At 42.7% G+C, this 24,305-nt stretch overlaps 2 protein-coding genes across 3 annotated transcripts in view; one reads left to right on the forward strand and one right to left on the reverse strand.

Annotated features, from left to right (window-relative positions):
- Positions 1-6,086: 6,086 nt before the first annotated feature.
- Positions 6,087-12,816, reverse strand: LOC146178910 (uncharacterized). 2 transcript variants are annotated; one of them, XR_014700672.1, is made up of 4 exons: positions 12,800-12,816; positions 12,151-12,234; positions 10,915-10,970; positions 6,087-6,419 (listed from the first exon to the last, which is right to left on the reverse strand). XR_014700672.1 is itself a non-coding variant. In XM_084578653.1 (3 exons), the coding sequence occupies exons 1-3, from the start codon at positions 12,239-12,241 to the stop codon at positions 6,186-6,188; spliced, it is 381 nt and encodes a 126-aa protein (XP_084434779.1). In that variant the 5' UTR covers positions 12,242-12,256; the 3' UTR covers positions 6,087-6,185. The 2 variants fall into 2 exon arrangements, 1 of the variants encoding a protein (XP_084434779.1); XM_084578653.1 differs by lacking the exon at positions 12,800-12,816 and having other exon boundaries at positions 12,151-12,256.
- A 671-nt stretch (positions 12,817-13,487) lies between these two features.
- LOC146178911 (uncharacterized) overlaps positions 13,488-24,305 on the forward strand; it is a 51,564-nt gene continuing 40,746 nt past the window's right edge. The window contains exon 1 of the mRNA XM_084579815.1: positions 13,488-13,658. Within this exon, the coding sequence (XP_084435941.1) occupies positions 13,538-13,658 (121 nt within the window). The 5' untranslated portion in view covers positions 13,488-13,537. The remainder of the gene's footprint in view (positions 13,659-24,305) is intronic.

Below are 24,305 nucleotides of genomic sequence, written 5' to 3' on the forward strand. Positions count from 1 at the left end.
ATAGTAGTGGAAATTGATATCATAAAGCTATTTTATAGCCTTTCCCGTACACTCTCATGCAAGCAGCACGAGAGTTTGGCATCAGGGACAACATGCACAACTTCGTTGCTTCATTTCTTGAAAATCGTACGTTCAAAGCTCAATTCGGGAGCACCATTAGCAGCAGTCATAGCAACAGAGTAAGGGTTCCCCAGGGTTCAGTTATCGCACCGTTATTATTTGAACTTGTCCCTATCAGCTTTGCCGGACGAACTGACCAAACTCCCTCATGTAGAGACGCAATATACGCAGACAATGTGACTCTTGGAAACACAAAATCTATTTTATGGAGCAGGGACAAGCTCTACAGATAGCTCTAGATAAAATCGACACCTTTAATAGGCATATGGGGCCCCCACTAGCTCCCTAGAAGACAGAGTATATGGTTATCCGTGGTGGCAGAAGATCCTCACCGAGAGATGAAGACGAGGCCCCACCCACCTCGAGATTGGACAGAGTCAATTCAGAGTGGACGAGTAATCCTGATACCCCGAATGTTTATAGACAATGTATCACACCTACTTGGTTCGGCAGAACAATGAAATTTCCCAAGCAAGTCATCCAGGTCCTCCGAAGGATTACCAACCGTAAGCGGGGAGTGAAGGAGAAGGAGAGGAGGCACTTTGTGCATACATTTGAGCATTATCGTATCCTGTATGGAGCTCCTTTAAATTCAGTCACTGGCACACAACTGAGCACCCTCGATAGGCTCAACAACGAAGGGGGGCTACTACCCGGCTTTCAAAGTACACAGCACTCCCAGCTCTCAAGATCCAGTGTAAGGTCGGGGACCTCATATCGACTCACAAACTCACACATGTCGCTCGGCTAAAGAGCCACTTTGGCTAAAATTAATTACAACACATCCCCGCTACCCCCGCGCTGCTACCCACATCTCCACCGTGGGAGCACTTATCCATCATGTATGCGGAACCACTCCCCGGAAATATGTGGCCAGAGCAGAAGACCAGAAGTCAAGCTAATTATAAACTTCATAAAACCACATTTATCAGTTACTCATGGGCATTGACTCCACTGGGGGAGCACTTATCCATCATGGATGCGGAACCGCTCGCAGAAACATGTGGCCAGAGCAGAAGGCCAGAATACAAGCTCATTACAAACTTCATAAAACCACAATAATCAGTTACTCAAGGGCATTGACCCTTTATGCAGGACGTATGTAGCGTACGTCGACGCCGCCATTGGCACCCGAGAGCATCGACCTATGTTAACCACGGCATGGACAAAACTTCGAAGCAAAACCCTTCATGTCACGCAGGACATCGTCCGCAGAACCTCAGGAGAACTGTATGCAGCGTTAGATTTCGCCATATATGTCAGTACCACTCGCCGTGAAAGACAGAGACGGCAAACACGAATACTGGGTGTTTATTGATCGCCAGGAATCCTATCAAGCGTGCCAAGACACTCGCACAATAACGACACTTATCATACACCTGCACCTCTTTGTACGGGACCATTGTGCTCAAGGACACAACTTTCACCTATGCTGGATCTCCGACCACACGGGCATGTAGAAAGTGAACGGGCTCTTCCAACAGCACTCGCACTGCTCTTATCCGCTCTATCGAAACCGCCCGAGACATGGAAGGAGTTGCCGCAACTAACTCATATACACGATGAGTGGGCAGATCCCAGTGAAGCGGTGGTCCTCGCTAAACAGCGTTCGCCGTGCCTATCTCCGGAGTATCTCAAACCCTATAAGCATACCCCTCTCCCCACCCAGGCTACGCCCCGGCATCAGCACATTTCGCTAAGGCTGGTCCAGACTAGGACACTCTTTACCCCTTACCTCCTTCAGCGATTTCGCAGGAAAAATGACGGACCATCAACGAGGACGTGCAGTTGTTGCGACACCCGAGTGGGCCTAGAGCACCTGCTCTGGGCTACCCATTTTACTCGTTAACTAGAAATCGTGCCCTCTTCGCTTTCGATGGAGCTAATACCTACATCCCTCTAGACATGGGCCACACTGGGCACTCATTAAACTGGACCGGCTGCAAACGAGCTCTTGCAGTCGCCTAACCAATTCCTGCAGGATCCTGGGGCTCCAGCCACTGGCATCTAGCTTTGGCGTTTAGGGACTCATGCCCTGCACCTTTACGTTTAGGGACAAACGTTTGCTTCCAAGACTTTCTCATTATTAATACTGTCATTCTATTTGCCTTCTTTTCACAGCAGCCTTGGAAGGGCAAAAAGTGAATTCATACGTGTGAACTTCACCAGCTATCGTCTGGGCCATGTATACAAGGATAAAGTCCTCTATCCTTTCTTTCCAGAGCCTAGCCCTTGCTGCAGAGCTAAGGCATAGCCACGCTAGTGCAGGGGCAGGAAGTAACGCATGGTTAGGGCAGTTGGCGGCAAAGAAGAAAATGCAATAACGAATACGGTTGAGAACATAGTTCCCGCTTTGAAGAGAAACAAAATACGAAAATATATTTAACTGTGTGGTCGCACATATAGGCAACAAAACAGAAAATAGTTAGAAATAAAAATGCACCAGAAAAAGAAATGGGCGCTTAAGACGATGTGCACAAAAACTTCAGGAAATCATGAAAACAGCCGTTTATCAGTGACTATATTTGCCAAGGTTGAAACAGAAGAGCAAGAATGAATGGCGGATGCATCAAGAAATAACCTGGAATGCTATTTTAAACTTTCAAATAGCCTCTCTTTTCACATCTAGCAGCTGGCACAGCAGGCTCCAAAGAGTTCACGTAGAACGTAGAATTATTAATGACCGCAATGAAATGCAACTCTTCAAAAATAACAGCGTGTAAAAATATTAAGTATGCCCATTTCGTTTTATTATCTTCACACTTTCTTGTGATACTTTGCAGGAGCGGTGTAAGGCCATAAGAATTTATTACATTCCTGTTATGTTTTACTTATATTTAGAAAATATGATTGCTTTCGGCAATTAGAAACATTTAAGGTAAAATAAGTATATTGGTCACATATTTTCTGTACCTTGTACAAACTGCTTCTGACTATAATGTGCGCTCGTTCTCGTATTTTGTAATCTAAAATTGTGTAGTCGCGAAGAGCGCAGTGGCTCAAGCGTACTATTTGCTGTAGGCAAATTGACGGACGGATTATTACTAGATGTCCCTTTCCTCATACTTCAGGTTGTTTTAACTATGCGTTGTTAGTAAGACGAAAGTGGAACGTTGTAAGCCACGCTCTAGAGGCAGTCCAAGAGAGAAATCATATATTTGTCTTGACAAAACGTGTGCGCATCAATTCGCTCCCAAGCTTTTATTTGCTAAACTTTTCAAGGCTATGCGGTCAAACCTGTCCTTCTGACAGCTGTGTTTGCGTGGATTTCCTTGCATTCTGTGTAAAGCAGTATACCGTAGAAAACTCCTACTTTTTTAATTTGAATGCATTTTCTTTCCGGGTTTCATGTCTGACTTGATCGGGCTGCTGCTTATTTCAATATTATCATTTCAAAAGATTTTCGCTCACAAAATGCCAGCAAAAACCTTCTGCAGTGAGTGCCACATAGTGAGTGACAAGACGTTCGCTCTTAAAGCTTCTTTTTATCGCGTAAATAGATAACTAACCACTTAACGAAATTTTAAGTCGAAAAATTTTATATACCTCTCACTCGGTTAATATAGCTCATAATAACACTGGTTTGTTTACTGCTATTTACCTGACGAATACTCTAGAAATTGATTGATCACAGCTTTTAGTTAAAGTCGTGGATTTATTAAGAACTTGAGAAATCCACGGCTTTAATGAAAGGTTGTGAACAACTCTACATCTTATTTTATCATACATTTATTCCTTTCATTACCTCGAAAAACTGGACGAATTATTGGGCTTTTGGTAATTTAATTTTATACAAGTATCAGGCTTGAAAGTTAATGTCAAAGGTTAGTAGAAAGCAGCATATCAGACTATAAGCATTGTAACATTAACATTATTAGTTGCAGTAGTTTAAAATAAATTTGCGAAGTCAGTAATAGAATTCAGCAGTAACAAATTGGAACTTGTACACTGCATGATTTAAGATATAACTCAAATTTCAGAAAGCTTTATATGAGCTTAAATCTTAACCTGCTTTTCAGATCATCCGTATGACTACATATTCCGATAAAGCACGTAACTTCATTTGCGAGCTTTTTTGTTATGAAGACTTTTACTCTTCATATTTTTCACAAAAATAATTATGGGTTATTTGTACTCTTGATGAAATATTAGTGAGTTTTGTTGGCAAAGTTTTTTGACAGGAATCTATGAGTGCCTTACAGTGACGATATTTTCGGCGACACCTTGATGCGATTCTAAATGCCAAAGGACTGGCTATTTCAGTTCCTTTAAAGGAAGCTTTGAAAATAATGACATGGGAGTACACTTGGTCTGTACACTTGGTCTCGATAACCTGTGACCAATCTCTCCATTCAGTTCAGTTTAGTCGTTCAGTTGTGTCCGACTCTTCGTGACCCTATGGACAATATCACGCCACGCTTTCCGGTCTCTCACTATCTTCCTAACATCACATAACTTCATCTGCAGTGCCTCGAGGATGCCATCTAACCATCGCGTTCGCTGCCTACCCCTTCTCCGGCGACCCTCAACCTTTCCCAACATCAAATCTTTCTCCAGCGACTCCTCTCTTCTCATCAGATGACCAAAGTAGCTGAGCTTTAACTTTAGAATTTGACCCTCCAATGAGCAGTCAGGGTTTATGGTCGACAATATCGACTGATGTAATCTTCTGGCCGTCCAAGGAACTCTCAAGATTCTCCGCCAGCACCACAATTCAAACGCGTATATTCTTCGGCGGTCAGCCTTCTTCACAGTTCAACTCTCGCATCCATACATCGCAACTGGAAATACCATAGCACGAGTTATACGGTTGTTGGTTGGCAGACTAATGTCTCTGCTCTTTACTAGGCGGTCAAGGCTAGCCATGGCTCTCTTTCCCAGAAGTAGGCGTCTACTAATTTCATGGCTGCAGTCTCCTTCCAGGGTTATCTTGAAGCGAAAATCTGTCACAGCTTCCACTTCTTGTCCCTTGATGCTCCAGGACTTGATGGGGCAAGACGTCATGATCTTTGTCTTTTTAATGTTCAGTTTAAGCTCAAACTTCTCACTCTCTTCTTGTACGCCCGTCAGAAGTCTCTTGAGGTTCACTTCACTTTCTGCCATTAAAGTGGTTTCATCCGCATATCTAAGGTTGTTGACACGTTTCCCAGCAATCTTCACTCCAGCTGAAGACTCGTCCAGACCGGCCTTCCTCATGATGCACTCAGCATATAGGTTAAATAGGCAGGGCGACAATATGCAGCCTTGTCTCACTCCTTTCTCAATCGGAAACCAATCAGTACGACCATGCCCAGGTCTGACTGTGGCCTCTTGCCCTTCAATACAGGTTCCTGAGGAGATAGATGAGGTGATTTGGAACTCCCATCTCTTGGAGAGCTTGCCACAATCTGCTGTGGTCTACGCAGTCAAACGCTTTTGCATATCAATAAAGCAGAAGTAGATGGTTTTTTGGAACTCTCTTGCTTTTTCCATGATCCAGCAGAGGTTGGCAATCTGGTCTCTAGTTCATCTGCCCTTGCGAAACCCAGCTTGCACGTCCGGAAGCTCCCGATCCCCATACTGCGGCAGCCTACCTAGGAGGAATTTCAACATCACATTGCTAGCATGCGAAATAAGCGCGATCGTGAGGGAATTGGAACAATCTTTGGCACTGCCTTTCTTTGGAATAGGGATGTAAACTGACCTCCTCCAATCCTGTGGCCACTGCAGGGTTGTCCAAATTTCCTTACATAATGTATACAGAACGTTAAAAGCACTCCAACCCCCTTGCCTTCAGGAAGAGATACAGGAAGGTAGTCAAGAGGGAATTTGCACTCGCCAAATTTCATAGCTACTTTTTAAACGCATATATTCTTCATGTCAAGAGCTGTTTCATGATTTCCGTAAGATTATTTCAGATGGAATGCTTATGCGTAGATTCCTGTTAGTGATAATATTTAGGTCCGTGAAATTGAAAGAAAAATGGCTAAACTTTTCAAGGACCCCTTTCTAACAAAAAGCCGTTTTTATTAGTCACAATAAACCTTCTCGCGACTTTTTGTCAAGAGGAACGCCGCGTAGAGTTATCAAATGGGAGTTCTATCCGTGAGCCTGGGTCTTGTCGTGGTTTTCTTTGTTGTTGGATCGCTTCTTTCTTCAAGTGCCCATTCCTGGTTATTGACATCAGCCACCAGCTCTTTCTCGCCGTCGGTAAAATGTCGGACAGACGTGTCATAACCGCTGAGAGCGTTGCTTTTTATTGTACCAGCATTAAAGGCAAAGCACCCTTCGAAGACAACATAGGCAAGGGTGTTGCATACCTGCGAATATAAACGGAATGCATCGAAAATATTTTCCTATCCTTGTTGTTGCAAAAAACGAGGAAAGATAGAAACAATCATGAAGACATATAAGAAGTGATGCATGACCACATAGGATGAGCTATATGAGTTGCAGAAGCTCATTGATTGTACAAATTTGGCAGTTATGAGATTCTGTTTCCATGTATTAAAATGCTCTGGTAACATATCAAAGAATACAAAAGTATGACAACGAAACGGTTATGCGCTGCACTTTTAAACTTGAGCTTGGACGTCTCCATCATACTTGTCATACAAAAATGTACAAGGCAGAGGAAACTAATTTTCGTGTTTTTGTAATGTGAGTGCACAGAGGTTGAGAAATTTTTCATTTAATTTTAGGGCACCCTTGAGTAGCCGATTTTCTCTAAAGTGATTAGAAATAATTGAAGCCACATTTTAAATGCTGATAATTAGATACACTATAGAAAACAGCATTTCTCATTTAATGCATTCGCGCTCCTGAGTCACGATTATTTCTGCAAAAAACAATTGGATTGACACGCCGGAAATGCGATAGAGGTTTTACCACTTGTCGATATATTCCAATTATAACTTAGTTTTCCTTCACCAGACAACCCACATCATTGCTGTTTATGTTAAAATCCCTCTATAGCCCAACTATTCTCCTATTGATATGTCATTATAATAAAATTGTCTCTTCTACTCATCGTTGATGAATCATATTTAGTCACAGCTATTCATCCCCCTACACAAGCAAAGCCATTTTACTTCTCACCACCTGTCACTTGTGACACCACCTGCTCACGGTCATGGTTGGCATCTGGGGCCTCCACAGGTCGTTCACGTCTTACCCTGTTGTCCGCGACCTATTAACCTCGCACGATGATGCCGGACAGGACTCGCCTTCATTGTGATGCTAGCGATATAGCAGTGAAATTACACTCTTTACTGTGTTTGAGAGTAATTACAGATGTGAAATGTTTTGCAGCGCTAGGGAGGGCGTATTGCACACTGAGCCACACAGCATGATCTTGTCTACACCAAAGATGACCATACGTATGCAGCGTCGCTTTGTCGTCAGAACGCGATGTCTAGGGCTGCTGCATTCCCGCCCCCTTGTATAAAACCGGTTTGACGATGAATCAACGCTTGGAGCATGGCTCCACTCGAGCCGAGTTGCGGCCTGGATTTCACTTCCTTTCTAGCTGAGACGCTCTCATTTCGCTCATATGTCTTGAGTATTCCTCACGATGCGCTCGGACTGCAGAGCATGCTCACACTTAGAGCACCACGATTCGGCAGACGCATGCGGGGCTCTGGACAAATAGGATCAAGTTGAGTTTAGTAGTTCGCGTTCCCGAGAAATCTGGTAAAAGCTGCACATCCTTCACATGTCCAGGAGCACGCACTACTGTCACTCGTGCCATTTAAAAGACGTTAACAGCTACCTGTGCCCTTGTCAATTTCCCTCCCTCCCTCCCCCATCCGTTGGCTTCCTCCTTAACGTTGGGCTGATGATCTGTGTGCCTGAGGCAGCACGCAGATGGAAGCTTATTGGTCTTGCGGAGTCCTACTGAAAATCAGCTTGAATATTTATGCAGGATTTCTTATTTCGACTATTGTTTTATTATGGACCTGCATATACCAGGTTGAACCTGTCATACATGATGGCCTTGTATCAGTTGGCAGCCTTGATTTCTGTAAAAAGAAAGAGACTCGCGCTAGGAAAAGCGCACAGCTGCAATGAAAAAAGGCTACATATAGGAAAGGGGGAAAGTCGGATAAACTAAATATTACCTCGTCGCAGTTAGAACAAAACCAGCATTCTTTCTAGACTCAAGCCAGTACGGTAATTAATACTTTTGGTCGACAAGAGAACTGTGAGTTGAGCTAGTTGGTCGACAACTGAATAACCAGGGAATATCCATCCTGATGTAGCATAACTGCACTATTTTGCAATCTATTTATATAATTTCATAGGCACAAATTGATGTCCTAGCTAGCACAATTTCTTGTAAGGGCGACAGTTTCTCTTTCTAAATATTTAAAGCTATGATCATTCTCCGGGCATCTTTGTCACGGAACGAATTGGTTTTGCAGACATCCTGGTATATCGTAATTTGCCGGTTGTCGCGGTATTGTCACACGTGGTATTAAGACGCATATGATTTTGGCTACACACAGGGAAGTCTTACGGAAAAATGTATGTTATGTTGCCTCATTTAACCCCCTGGTAACCCATTGATCATCGACGCCAGTAAAGTCATTCTGACTATTCATGTTGCAAGTGTAATCACTCAAGGAAGAGTTGATCAAAAGTCTGAAACCTAGCTTGGTTCATATAGAGAGCCAAAGAGCGATGTTAATAAAAAAAATGCAAAAACTGGCTCCGTCTCTTTATTTGATACTCCATGACTCTTCCCTTGCTATTTGTTTGCTTTTGCCGTTTTTATTTTGTCCTTAAAAAGATAGTGAACTCGACACATCTACTTCGATATCCACATTCCCCAATAGCAAGCTATGAGTGCACATTTCGATGATCGCTGATGTGTTTCGATTTTTATCGAACAGATTTTCTGTGCCGTTGCCGAAACGCTGTCTTTTCTAACCATTTCGCGTTGGAAATTCTTCTGCTGTGTCTGATAAGAAGGCGCACCACAAGTTCGGTGCAGCAGCGGCGTTTGTGGCTTCTGGTGACTGGGGCGATGGGCTTAAGAAATGGGTGTTCTATAGTCTGATTACATATAATTTCGAGGTATTTGTTTAGTAAAGCCCGCCCCAACATATACAAAAAAGAGGTTTGTTTATACTTTACACATTTTTATGCATATGCAGGGGATGAACAACAAACTATTTACCGGTACAAATATTGCCTATTGAGAGCCGAACCCAATGTCTCTCTCTAAACAGGACTGATCTGTCTTATTTGAGCTTCGACCATAACTGCTTTTCCTGGCGAGAGCTCCACACCGGAATTGACAAGTTTGTTTGGATATCCATATCAGAACAGTTCTTCCGGTTTGAGCTTCAAACAGGATATGGTCTGTCCGGTTTTCAAGCGGCAAAGGAACCGAACTGTCCAATTTGAGCTGAGAAAAAGGCATTCTGTATCCGGTTACGTAACTGGTACATACGTGACTGTTCTTTTCGGTTTGAAACCTTGCTGGTCTGGTAAATATTTAAAGATTATATACATTACGTGTCAAACCGATATGAAATTGATACCGGACCCGTGTATTCCGGTACAAAAACCGGTTTAGTGCTATGCGGGATATTTGTAGGATATTTCGCGTTGTAAGACAATTCGGCTCTGTAAAACATTACCTCTTTCTCTCGTTTTCCACCTTCATAAATGATTGCTAATTAACATGCCTATTGAAAGAATTATAGGTTATATTTCTGCGTACCGCACAGGAGAAGAGTTGCACGCATAGCCTTATTAGCGGAACCCGAATTGTCAATGAGAGGAAAGGATCTCAAGCCTGTACTCAGCGAAACAGCAATAAGAATTGCCTGAATCTCTGGGCCCTACTTACCTGATTTTGCAACTTTCCTGTTTGACAGAAAGTCCTTATCACCGAATTTTTATTTCTTGGTTTTCTTCAAGTATGCTGAGAACCCACCGCAGCGCTTTCCCCCCTCCGATTAAGGGAAGATATTTACATAGCTCAACAGCAACAGCAGTCCACTTTTGCGCTGCCAATTTTGAAAAATTACGGTGTCCTGTCGGAAGAATAAAGTCGCAATACGCGAGAATTCGCGAGAGTTTAGTGCGCCTAATGAATTTTAAGTCAAAACGCAAAGAAATTCAGGAAAAAGATCAATCAGGCTCCTTTTTGGAACATCATGAACGCCATTGCTTGCATTGACCATGTCCTACCGGAAGGTATGAAACGTTTTGGAGTTTTGGTGCTGAACACACGATCACACTTTTGATACCAATCGCCAGTGAAGAACCTCGATGGCGAGGGAATAGAAATATCAAAGCGTTTTGCCTGCTGTAAGCAATCGTTAAAGATCACTAGATGATCTAAGTTATTCTAGAGGTTCCTGCTATGGAGTGTCCCTAATCTCGTTTCTTCTTCGAAAAGTAAAACCTCGCAACTTACGTTCACGTTATGCCCATACTGGTAATTTTTCAGCAAGGTAGTCACATGTGTGCGCCCACGCTTAGTTTGTTTATGGAAACCTAATGAAGCCATGCAATAAGTGTTTTTCTGCTTATTGAGAAAGTCGAAAAAAACCATCGAAGGTCTGAGAACATAAATGAGGACGTTTTATGTGATTAGATTTGACAAGGAGGCAACTAGCGTTCTTTGAACTGTTTTTATGGAGTTGTGTCCAATATTAATACAAATTCTGGTTATCGACAACCACAAACGTGCAAATCTCGTAAATCCCATAGAGGCTAAATAAACCAGAGTTGGAGTTTTCAATTAGAATAGTGACGTAGTGAATAAGGTAAACGTGAATGGTAAAAAGCAGGTCTTACAAGCAGGAAACGAAAGCTTGTTGAGATCTTCCGCGGCATAACGGTCTTCGAGGAATCTGCGCAATGAAGAGAGATGAATGTTTCAGCGCAAATATTTTTAAATTTGGTTTTACACCTTAATGGTTTCTAATTACAGATGACTCCAAAGAATTCTCCTTAAGCAGTCGGGTCTCCTCCAAACGTAATCTGGGTAGAGTACGTAGCACACTCACAACACTCTCCCATTATTAACCAAATGGAAACATTTTTTTTTTTTTCACTTCTCAAAATACTTTGATCAGTAAGAATTTTACTTTGCGATAACACAGGCTGTATTTTAGATCTAAGGACGTCGTTTTTCTAAAAAAAAAAAGAACTTCTAGCTGGCTCTTCTCAGGTTCACGTGTACTCAGTTCACATCAGGTTGAGTAGGTTATCGTGATTATTTGCTATCCCTTATTTATAATGCTTTGTTACGCATAAAATAATCATTGCTTAATAAGTGTACGAGCACGTATGCCACCCCAGAACTAGAAAAAGAAAACCAAGGTCACCATGAATAAATATTCCTGCCTTACTCTTAAATTGTTGCACTGAGAAAGTAATGAAGGGTTGTACATTGTCTTTATCGTTCCAAAGCACCATAGGGTATGAGAGATGAATAAATATCATGCCAAAGCAACATGAGCTATGATGGTCGTCGTAGTGCATGGCCGATTTTTTTATTTCGAATACATGGGAGTTCTTAACCTGCTCCGGCACCACGTAATACGTGAAGAGCTTGTGTTTGATGGGCATCGAAATGCGGCTACGGTGGTCTCCTTCAAGCCTGCAAGGGGGAATTAGAACTCCAGTTCCCTGACCACAATTATGGAGGAGCAGGAAGGGGATAAAGGAATTTGAGAACACGTACTTCGATGAAAATGTGAAACATTGCACAGAAGCCCACCAAATGTCGCCATGGAACGATGCCAGATGCTGAAGTAATGCTTGCTGTAAGCTACTTGCTGGGTTAATCTTGCAACTATCCTGCCGGCAACTGCTCCCAGATTAAAAATGATCAGATTGCTCTGTTAACATCCACCATCTCAGCTGCAGCATTCGCAGTAATGTTCGCGTTTTCGAGCTTAGGTTTGAAGGCCACGTGCCATGATTTCGACCTTTTATAGAACAAACCAAGTGCCTAGATAGCATTTGCTTTGAAGTATTTGAAGCTACAAAGATCCACTTAAGTCGCACAATACAGGTGCTACTTACCCAGTACGCCGCTCAAAGCACTCGTCCGGTTGACTGGTAGATCAGCAAAGGAGCTCTGATATTTAAAGGAACTACTGGTCTGATCTATCATGATGATAAATTGTCCCCCATTAATATTAGCATTAACTTCCTGCGAGTTAATGGAACAATTCATTTATTCTCATAATGGCTTACACCCTAAAAACAACGCTTTCTTATTCGGTAAGCAACATGGCGTCCGCTCCGGCATTTTGTTCTTGCAAATTGCGGCTATTTTAATTCGTCACAGAGCTTCATTTAAACCCTGATTCATTGTTTCATACTGATTACTCAGTAGATTTTCAAAAGCTTTCAATCGCCTTCCTCGTTAACTACTAATCTCTCAACCCAGATCCATTAAATTTATCTCGGCTTGAATGTGTCCTCACCGACCGCTTTTAATACATCATTATAGGATGGCATTCTTCAACCTCTATCATTGACCACTGACTTCCCACAATTCGGACATGATCAGTTCTCGGCCAACTGCTTTTCTCTCCTGTATTAGCGACCTTTCTTGCACTATTTCATCATAATTACGCCTCTTCGCGGAAAGTTGTGTATTTTACCGCCGTATTTTATCTCCAGAGGACCAGATTATGCTTCAAAGTGACCAAATTTTAATAGATACCTGGTGTAAAAAGCGGCTAATGCAGCATATTAGTTATATATTCAGCTTTATCTATATATCGTGAAAGCGCTCGAACATCACTCATGTGCACAAATTAAACTCGATAATATTTCAAGATGCACAAAGCTTTCGTTGCCTCGTTATCTTAATGCAAAGAAATTTCAACTGCTGGAAACTTATTACTAGACTGGTCGCTTAGAGGGCTTAATCACTAGGCTTTATAAGAGCATTATCATTGGTATTCTCTCCCTTAAGTAACCTGTCGTATCAATTCTTAATACAAACAAAACTAAAATACGTTTCCGAAACTCTGCATCCACTTTGAAGTTACCAAACAAGTATAATATCATCAATGGATCTTTCAAAGTTTGCCATTTGCCACAAAATGAAATGAATCTGCCTCCAACACAGGCGCCAATAATTTCTTCTCCCACCAGCACGTTAATCACGACATTTGTTGAATAGCTTACTTGTACATGCCCTGCATGGGCAAACATCGGCCTTTAACAAATCATTTTTGTCAGTAGTAATAGATGAATAGTATAAATTACATTTTTCAAATGTCATTGAATGCGATCCTGACCAATTTAAAGAGAAGTTACGATCTTACTTTTGACGTTAAAATGACCTTATTTTTTTTAAAGCGAAAGCCTTTCTAGACTCATGGAACAAAATCCCGTGCGCGAGAGTTGTGCAGGAGACCTGTGCGCGAGATTTGTCATAGCAATATTCAACAAGATGCGTTCTCGTGTAGAGTTCCTGCCATCTACAATCTGGCACTTTAACACGCGCCAAAGAACGCCACGCAACAGGACCGATTGCGTACCGTCCGTGAGCACTTGCCGGAAAAATATGACAGGTACTGCGTCTTTGCATTCCTGTCGACCAAGTATAATTATATTTAGCACTGCAACGAACGCCGATGAGAGGCAAACGACGAGAGGCAAATGATAGGAGAGGAAGGGTAGGCTTTTGCCATTCTCCTTTTAAGAGACGTCTAAGAAAGCCTCTAATTTTTTTTTTTTTTCACATTTCAAGTTGATCTACTTGAGCAATTTATTTTTGAAGTTTGAAGTTAATCATCAATTTTTTTATGAAACACTAATGCATTGTGTACAGAAGGAGCTAAAGGTAGAGCCAGAAAATGGCAGGCCTCCTGCCGTATCGAGAAGTCAAAGCTGACAGAATGCAAACAATATAAAAATAATAAACAGATATAATACAAATAATACTCTTGCAAACATTAAATAAAGCAAGGCAAGGGAACCTCTAAAGTTAAGTATTTCCAATTTCAATCTCTAACCAGAATCGTCTTATTGATCTTTTCGAAATACGCTCTCTTTAATCAGTAGTGTTTCCTACGTTACTCAAGCGAAATGGACTTCGTAATTATGTTTTGCAGGCCATAGTTTGTTCGTATACGTGGTGTTCTCAGTGTCTCTTTGCGTAGACTTTACCGACTTGGCGTCGTATACCTGGCATCTTAATATAGCTCACTATTTTAATGAATCTAGTAAGTTTTTAGGTATATTTGACTAGCTTTAGGAATTTCATAGTTTAGGAAGTGAACGCTGGTACGTAAATCTCTACGTCTACCTCTGTATCTTTCTAACATTGTTAATATTTTTTTATTATTGTGATTAAGGAGGTACAATTCGTTTCACTCGTAGTACTCCATACTAGCCGGCAACAAGACAGTCTGGAATACACTAACGTCTAATGTAATATTCTCTTAAACTAGCGAGATACTAAGTTTGATAGTTTGCAAAGGCACTCGACTACTTAATGGCGAATATAACATGTGTGTTCCACGATAATTAGCTATCAAACCACTCATAAAATTTTCTGCGTCCTTATTTGTTCTATTCTAGAAATTATGAAATATCATAATAGTGGCTGTATAAGCTGATGCAAACATTGTGCATTTGATTTAATTACATTTTGCTATAGAGTATTTAAATGTAATCATGCTGAAAAATTCTTCAAACATACGTTGCCTATGCATTTTAGGTTTTCAAGCGACGTAGATACAAAAGAGGCATAGCATCATCTGCGTACATATTGAGACGAGGGGAGGCAGGTATATAATTGCGCATAACTCTAGTGCAATTTCCAGCATGTCATAATTATATAGTTTCAACAAGAGTATTTCATGGTTGACTGAATCAAACGCCTTACATATAAAGCCCTATTTGACTGACTTACTGAAACTGCATTAGCGAACTTTTTATTTGATTCTATTGTACCTGTCGATTTCATCGATATTATATTTATTAAAATCATTTTATAGTTAAATATTTTATTGGTTTTTCGTGTTGCAATGCATTTGTCTTTTTGTTCCGTGTGTTGATCCCTGTTCTATTTCCCTCCTTCATAAAGTACCAACCTGTCAAGGTTCCTTAGGTTACAGTCTTCCGAAATATACTAGAGCCACGTACACTTTCAAAAGCAGCATAATATCACATACCTGTCTGACTACATTTAGGCAGGCCAAACCCTGCCATCTTCTTCGCTGCTTCTAACCTCAGCGATAATATCCACGTGGCAGGAGAGGCATCCATAGCTTAGTTCTCGGAGTGACGGTTGAAGGATGGGCGTAGATCAGCATCTCCCCATCCTCTCTTTGCCTGTGCCCTTTTCCGTCGTCCTTAGGTCAGGTGAAGGCGGAGGCCCCGGGTTGCCACTTCTTGTTGCCTGAATAGAAAAAGGTTTGTCGGTGTAGGAAGCCATTGTTAAGAAATGCTTCTCAAACAGAGACGCATGGTGGGGTCTATTTTGTTTCTAGAATGCTCCTAAATTTACCAACCCCAACAACGAATAACGACTAAAGGCAACCCAAGCTGAGCTTACTTCGCGAGCTTTAGGGCTTGGTTTCGCAGCAATTAAGCATCGCAACCATACGTACTCGCTACGGCAGAAAGAAAAATATTTCAGAAGGTGGCGGACTGACTGAGCGCATCATTGAAGAAGGGCGAATACTCCGGGAGCAGCTCTTGAGCTTCTGCTCTTTAATTAAGTGGCGTTGGCGTAGAAAGTGGGCGACTATAGAGTAGACCACAGGGTCCACCCTACCGCAGTTTGCTGGCCAACCTGATGCGCAAGATTATGCTCGGCCTCCAGTAATACGTTCTGGCAATCCTGAACAGAGGCATCTGTTGTTGTTGTTGTTGTTGGGGCTGTAGGAAGAAGGAAAAGAAAATGCGTGGACCTGCTAGTGGCTCTGTAGCTGAGCCACCTCCGCTGCCTCGTGCAGACAGAAGAGAAAATAGAGAAGAAAGAAAAGAAAGAGGAAGAGAAAGACGGGCGCCGCAACAACAGCCGTCGTCCACCACCGAAGCGGTGGCGGGTGGAATGACGGCCTACAACAAATAAAAATTCGGTGGAAGGCTAGCCTCTGCCGCAAGCGGCGGTGACCTACCTGTCCCAGCCCGACACTGCGCAACGGCAGCGTCGGGGCCCTTAGGGACGCCGTAACGCTATCGGGTCCTACACTCAAGAAAGAAGCTTCAGTGTAGCCGGAATATGGGGTCCCGGGTGGCCATCCTATGGTATTACTGGCGACCTTACATGGTTGTACGGAACACTGCAGTCTCGGCCACTCTGGTCCACAGTATCTCTTCCTGAGGCCCACCTTAACGGTGTCGCATCCAACCCTGAAAAGCGAATATTGGTGTGCCCGCATAAATATCGCTGCACGTTCGGAAAAATATCCGCTAGAGTAGTGTAACAGAACAGAGAAAAAAGAAAGGCCTAACAAATGGTTTCGAGCTAGGAGTTCTCACGTTTCAAAAGACAGCAGCAAAACATTGCGCCATAAAATCATTTAAAAAATGCGTCTAATTGCGCTGTCATTCACTTTTATCAGATTGCTTCTATTTGCTGCGAGCTATCGCAGATCAAAAGAAAGCTGTGGAAATATGACTATAATTTAACTCATGAAATATCTCAGATGTGCAGCTAGACAACGCGGTTCATTTGGAACTACAGTGATTGGAGTGGGAGAGATCTCGCTTACGCTGCTGAAGGCGAAGATGCTATGTTGTATGCCACATAAACTGCGGCGCACGAAGTTCGCATCCTCTATGCATCGTGATTATTGTTTCATTCGTTTTATTTTCAGATGGTTGTCAATGGGGCGGAGATAGAGTAAACCTTGGAGAGGAAACGAAGGGCGAGGAGACCTGCAATATAGATTGAGATGTCTAAATAGATCTGTTAGTTTTATTTTTTTTATTTTCTGTGGCCGTTGTTTCCAGAGATGATGCTTCATGGTCATAGGAAAAAAAATATTTTCTGTCAAATAATGGAGAATGGCCCTGGCCATCAATATTAATACTCCTAATGCTAGCAGCAAAGGTTGCAAGTCTTTGTGAACACGCAATCACACGTTACGCATTGTACAATTCGTGCTAGAGCCCAGGGTACTATAGCAGGTGCCATTCCAAATGCGGACGAGGCGACGATGGGTGGAGTTGAAACCAAAACAAATATGGCTGTGGCTTAGTTCGGCTAAGCCCCTGCCCAAGCGGGGTTATATAAGCGAAAGCTTTGTTTTATTTGGTTAAACTACAATACGTGAGGCTCATGTAGAAAACAAAATTCACTCAGTGGACGCTCATTTAAGCATGGTAAGAAATGATTTGCTGTTGTTCAACTCCTCGAAGGATGTCTGGGAACTTCAAGGAAAGGCGGCCGAAGCACTGGTTTCAGCGAAATACTTCTCCATAGCTACCTGCGAACCTCAAGGACACCAAAGTCGGGTCTAGATGAGACGATTTTGTCGGGGTTGTTTTGAAGGGGGAAGTGTAAGGAGACTTGCCAGATAGCCAAGGGTGGAGGGAAAATTAGGGTAGGCAGGGTACTGGAAGGACGTGTGGCATTATTTCAGGCAATGTTGTATTTTTGTGGAGATATGTCTCGTTATGACTAAAGGTAGCGAGGTATGTGAAGAAGAAGAAGAATCAGGCGTGCACAGTAAAAGAAGCGAAGCGGGAAAAGAAGAAGAAGAGGAAGCAACAGTACGATAAGCCCCGCCGGGATGACGCAGTGGCTACAGCGCTCGACTACTGTGCCCAAGGAAGAAGGATCGAATCCCAGCCTCGACGGCTGCGTTTCAATGGAGGCGCAACGGAGTGGCGTCCGCGTGCTGTGCGATATCAGTGCACGTTAAAGAACCCCAGGTGGTCGAAATTGCCGGAGTCCAGCACAGCGGTGTCTCTCATAGCCTGAGTCGCTCTGGGACGTTAAACCCCACAAACCAACCAAACAGCAGTACGAGAAGAAGCGAGCGCTGCCGGCTCTGCGCATGCGAAGGAGTGCGGAAACGTGTCCTCGCGTAACCCATGAGTTCAAATCTGGCCCGAAGATTATCTTGGTTCCCAAGGATTTCGGTTTAAAATGATAGCAACATACGTCCAATCACGCCCTCACTAACATTTACCGAAATCCTCAATCACCAGGAATTTGCGAAGGTGAAGATATTTATTTATTTATTTATTTATTTATTTATTTATTTATTTATTTATTTATTTATTTATTTATTTATTTATTTATTTATTTATTTATTTATTTATTTATTTATTTATTTATTCATTACATTACTCTCAGGGTCTATGGGAACTATATCAAAATAGATTGAAACAATGTGCACACAACTAAATACACTGCTTACTCCTTCCAGATCGTTTCTATACCGAATCAAACATTCCCCCGCGTGCCAAAGTTGTTCCAAACACTATGCAAATTTAGAACATTGCTTATTTTCATGCCCTGTCGCAATTCAATCACCTACTTTCCACAACCTCGTACCCCAACGTGGCGGGCCTGGTTAGCATCTGACCAGCTGAATGATCAGTTGGCCTTAGTGACCCTGGCCCAGGACATTCTTCACGCTTAGGAATGCGTTGAATAAAGTTGTTTCCTCCTCCTCCATGGGGAGGAATGACAAATGTGATAAAAGAACACAAGAGATTAAATAAATAATTGATTCACGGGAAGATAAAGGCGCAGTATCTGTGACATTCGTTTCTGTGGACAACTGAACCGCGCCGTAAGGGAAGGGAGGAAGGTGGGAGTGAAAGTGGAAAGAAAGAAATAGGAGCCGTAGTGGAGGGCTACGGAGCAATTTCGGCCACCTGGGGATCTTTAACGTGCGCTGACATCGCGCAACACACGGACGACTCTTTGTTTTCGCCTCCATCGGAACGCAGCCGCCGCATTCGGGATCGAACCTGGGTACTCCGGCACAGTAGTCGAGCATCTAACCACGGCACCACCGCCGCGGGACACGCAAGAGAAGTCAAATAGTCGAATGCGTACTACGCTCAGGAATAAAAATAAATGCTACAAAGCCACGTAAAATGCTTACCCCTCCATAGGAACATTGCTCGAACTGATTGAACAGCAGCAGTTAAGAAATCTGAAACGAAAGCGTGTTATGCCCGTAGCACCCTTGTACAATGTGGTGCTTGTGCAAACACCGACAGTGGTTGACCCCCCACCATTGCAATTCATGGCTATTACTACGAAGAAGACGACTCAGCTTCTTCGTAAACAGAAGCCGGCATCTCGACCTCCCGTTTATGCACTCCTATAAGAGTGTATTGCATATACTGATGCGTCGATTATCAAAAAGGGCGTTAGAATTACAGCTACTAGCCTGACACCCAAGAAGCTAAACGTAGATAACAAATTACCGAACCCGCTTGAGATAGAACATTATGCAATCACAGATGCAAAGAAAGCCACAGATAAAATAGTCGGTAAGAGAAGCTCACATCTATACAGCTTCCTTAGCCACCATAAATGACCGAAAAGAATGGCAGACAATGTGCAACCCAGGAAATTCTTAGAGTAAATTAGAAACAAAGATAAGCATCCAGATAGACTAAACATAAAATGATGAGAAAAGTAGATAAGCTTGTGCACCAAGTTACGAAAACTAATGCGCTATCCGCGCGGTATCTCTTGATGCCCGCTCCGCTCTCCTAATCTTGGTACCCTGTTTGAGGGCAAGCACACGAACTCTAACTCCCCCGTGTAGGTTTCCCCTCCCTCACGACTAGAATGCATGAGGTTTTCCTTGGAACAATGAGGGCTCGGGCGGCCGTTAAACCGTTGGTCACATGCCAATGGGGCATGTGAACTTGCATATCGACACCCTGCTGTGAACTTGTGCAGGGACAAGGGCCTGAAGGAGACCATTTCTGTTGGAAGGGGGACTAACAGCTACAAGGAAAGATTTCTCCAAGTTGGTGATCAACGATTATAAGAGAAGGAGGCTTCTGTTCCTGCAAGAAAAATACTTCCATTATTTCATATATTATGCCTTATGGCAACGTTGCGAAAAAAAGTCACGTAGCAAACATTTTAAAACGCCTTGGTATCAAAACTCCTAACACAGAGACCTGATGAGAAGAGACAAACATTAACGCGGAAGTATTAAACACATCGTTAAGAATCAGTTTGAGTAGTGAACAGTCTTTATCTCCAGAGACTGTTATTTATTCTGGATATTGAGGGCGCCCCCACTGAGCATAGTTCTTGTTCTGTCAGTAACACATGTACAACCGACATTGCTGCACCCAACTTCTGTCGACTTCTAGCCTACCACATTATTACACTAACTAGCAAGTGCAACCGTACAACGCTAACAGCATTGTCATCTCTAACCCACAAGCAGATTAGCATATTTCTCAGCAGTACCGTTTATCTATGAAAAAAAACTTTTATTCCTTCATGTGACTTTCAGCTCCTGAACGCGCGATGAATGACGCAGATGTCTCGTGACCTACTTTTGAAAAAGGTTAAACATAAAGGTACTTCTTTCTCTTTCACGTTTCATCTATTTTGAAAAAGCCGGTATGAATTCCTGACACAATACACATTATGCGAAGGATCCTATAATTACATTTCGAGGCGACTCCCGTAAACTCACACAAAAAGATATGTTTGCTCCTGCTTTCTAAATGGTGATTTCTTTTAAAGCTTTTCCTCAAATTCATGTGTTCATTTACCTATCATTTCGAACACTATGTGCCTCACAAATAATTTTGAATCCCCTTTTATTGCTATCTGCCGGATTTGAAAAACGAATATTTACGTGATATTATACAATTATTACTAATTTGTAAAGGTGCTACCGGTTATAATTTCATTCTTTAACATCTGATTTTGAACAGTTGCTTGATACATCGTCTTCGTAAAAACTGGAAAATCTAAAATGTGATTCCCCATCCGGTAGTAAGCGCATGCATCAAATATTCGGCCCCTTTAGTTCCCCACCACATGCTTTAATATACTACTACGTACGAGTTACATGGAAAGCGCTGACTTTGCCAGTAAAAAATTGTTTTTCGTGTCTCCACATAATTTTTCCGACTATATATTTGCGTGAAACCTCCTTAATTGGTCGGCTTAAACAATACGCCGCATATTTGAGATGTGGTTTTGTGCTCACAGCATTTGCTTAAGATTTCTAGAAAGCCTTCGAAATGTTTTCCACAACTTCATGATTCATAATTCGGGTCACATAATCTAGCGTCTCACGAAAGGGAAAATTTTTATTAAGCATTGGCAACAAGGATTTGCTAATGGAACTTTACTCGCCACTTAGTACCAAGGTGTCTCTTAATAATACTTTTTAGACCTATCGATTTTAAATTTATAATAATGAACCTCCCTCTAACGTTCTTTCTGCCATTCATGTTATAAAGAGAGTAATTTCGTGTAAAAGAAATGATGATCATGGAAGTGACACTCTCGATACAAATCTTAATACCGTTACTAATTGGTACAGTAAGGGGAGCATAACATTAAAATAAAAATATTAGATTCATCTGCCTTTAACGCTCCATCTTTCTAATAAATGAATTTCAGACCTCTTGATTATATCAAAATATACAATTACCTAGGCGCCAATACCATTAAAAAATCATTCACACTGATTATCTCGGCTTTCACTAGCATGTTCAAACATATTAGCGCTTTGGAAAAACTATACTTACGTAGGTAGGTGAAAACATTATTGATGGACCTTAAAAATAGTTACGCTCTAGGCTTGGTGTGGCTCTTGATTTCGGGCGGTGGCCAACCTTCCATGACGTGGGGCGACCTGTCCGGCCCACTCTACCAGTCGCCTTTGTGAGTCCGGTTCGGAGCTGGAGACCGCAATCGCCCGAGCTTCTTTGTCCGTGAGATTCCAGAGAGGTAGTGGTTGGCATTGTCTCCAGGTTGGCCCGTTCCTTCATCGGCTTTGTTAGCCCTTTCCACCCAAGCTATTGCAAACCCGAATGCTCTCAATGTGGAGCGAGAGCCAACTTTGACCACATTTTATATCTATGCCGAGGCTAACAAAGCCGATGAAGTGAACGTGCCAACCTGGAGCCGTCTCCAGGTAGTTTGTTTTTCCTTCGAGGGGGATATGTGTGGTGGGGGATAAACGAGTCTTTGTTCCCTCTAATGAAGCGTTATTTCGGGACATATGACGAGCCAGTCATAGCGCAATCCTGGTCTACAGCGTGCCCTGCTAGCTTGACGTACGCTCGAACAAGAGGGTGGGCCACTTCGTTGCCAGGATTACATGCGTGAGCTGGCACCTAAACTATTTTAACTGGTATGTATTCTGTGGAGCAATCATTTAGAACTTTTCGGGTGGTAGAATGAATCTGTCCTGGTGCAAAACTCTTGATTGCTGTTTTATAGTCATTCAGAATGAGTGTGGCAGCGGAGGAGGCAATGGCAAGTGCTATGGCTGCTACTTGGCTTCAAGTGAAGTTGTCTTTATCGAGCACGAGGCTATGTGCTTGATTTCATGCGACGCTACACTGATGGCGTAAGCCGAGTTGTGAATGTAATCTGCTGCGTCCACGTAGACTGCATCTTTGTCGTTTGGACGAGCTTTATGCAACGCTTTGGCACGAGCTTCGCGTCTGGCAAAGTTTTGAACTGGGTGCACGTTTTGGGGCAGAGAATTAACTTTGAGTTTGTCCCTGATATGTATTGGGAGGACTTAGGTATTGTTGGGTGGTGGGCCTGTTAGGTGAATGTTTTCAGAGACGAACATTTGTCTACCTGTATTTGTGGGTGAGAGTCTATCTATGTGATCCGTGCGGTGAGCTTCAGTTATTTCTTGTAGTGTATTGCTACACCCATGCGTAGGAGATGGGTGGTGGGAGAATGAAGGCTGATTTGTATGCTTGTCTCATTAGTGCATCTACCTTCTTCTCTTCCGCCTTTGTGAGGTAGAGGTAGAAAAGGGAGCAAATCATCCGACCAATCACGAAAGCCTGCACCAGCCGCCTCAGGTCATGTTCACGCATGCCTCGGTGCTTCTTGGCAATTCTAATCAGTCGGATGGTTTGGCATGTTATGATCGTTAGTTTGGAATGATCTCCGTGTTGCGTCCATTTTTCTATGAGAACATTCCTTGGATGCGTATCTTTTGAACCTCTGGCAACGGTAGACCATTGACCTCGACGTGTATGGAGGGTTTCTTTTTTTTTCCTGTCGCGGTTCAGGGTCGGGTGGAGTAGCAAGAGTTCAGACTTCGCAGAGAAGCACGCGAGGCCTATAGAGGCTGCGCCCTCCACTACCATATCCGCACCTGCTTGAACGGTTTCTTCCGTGGTTCCTACATTCCCCATGGTGGTTCATGAGGCACCACACCTGCTTGAAGGGTTTCTTTCGTGGTCCCTATATTGCCCTTAGCGGTTCATAAGGCAATGTCGCAAATGTTGTTGCGGATTATTGACTAGGATGAGTCCCTCGTTCTAAATTAGTGTCTAGAGCTGTGTGTTGAATTGCTACACCCAGCTGACGTGTCTAGCATTAAAGTCACCAAGCACTATCAGCGGGTATTTGGAGCTGTTATGGAGCGGTTTCCGTATGGCTGCGAGGAGGGTGGCTGCGTTGAACTTCGGGCTGCTGCATGTATTGAGGATGCATAGGCTAGTGCTATTTCTAGTTTTCGAAAAGAGCTCTATTAGGTGACAATCTATGACTTAGAAAACGACCCGAGTCACTGGAATGGAAACTATAAACTGACATTTTATTGCAGAGAACACACATATGAACACTTAAAACATAAAATCATCACAAAAATCGACAAATCAGCAATGTTGATATGGTATCATTCAGTAACCGCGCTACATCTGTCAATAAAGATTATTTTTCCTTTTTTATTTTGCCAAGAATTCCTGTTGTTTAGATAGCGTCACCGAAGGGTCGCTTACACATGTCCCTTTCCCTAATTCTATGAAGTAAGCCCCCCAAAGTTCCATGTTAGCCTGTCTCTGGATTTTAGAAAAACCGCCATCTCATAAAAATGTTGTGTGCAATCTTTTCATCTAGCACAGTGCGGCGCCATACTTCCTGTTGCACTAATTTTGATACAATTGCGCCTATAGCTATGTGATTCGAGTGACGACCTAAACAATGAAGATTCTGTCTACTCCCCTTTATCCCCATCGATGGCCATGAGCCATCCCATTAAATAAAGGACATTCAA

This window comes from Amblyomma maculatum, chromosome 9 (assembly GCF_055883805.1).
Source record: "Amblyomma maculatum isolate TAMU_Amacu chromosome 9, ASM5588380v1, whole genome shotgun sequence".
NCBI classification, from domain to species: domain Eukaryota; kingdom Metazoa; phylum Arthropoda; class Arachnida; order Ixodida; family Ixodidae; genus Amblyomma; species Amblyomma maculatum.

Excerpts from the sequence above, each read along its gene's own strand:
- LOC146178910 (XM_084578653.1), bottom strand. The coding sequence starts at position 12,241 with ATGATAGATCAGACCAGTAGTTCCTTTAAATATCAGAGCTCCTTTGCT. Across the intron at positions 10,971-12,150 it reads TGCTTTGAGCGGCGTACTGG|ATTCCTCGAAGACCGTTATG; the intron begins GTAAGTAGCACC and ends TTCATTGCGCAG. Across the intron at positions 6,420-10,914 it reads CAAGCTTTCGTTTCCTGCTT|GTATGCAACACCCTTGCCTA; the intron begins GTAAGACCTGCT and ends TTATATTCGCAG.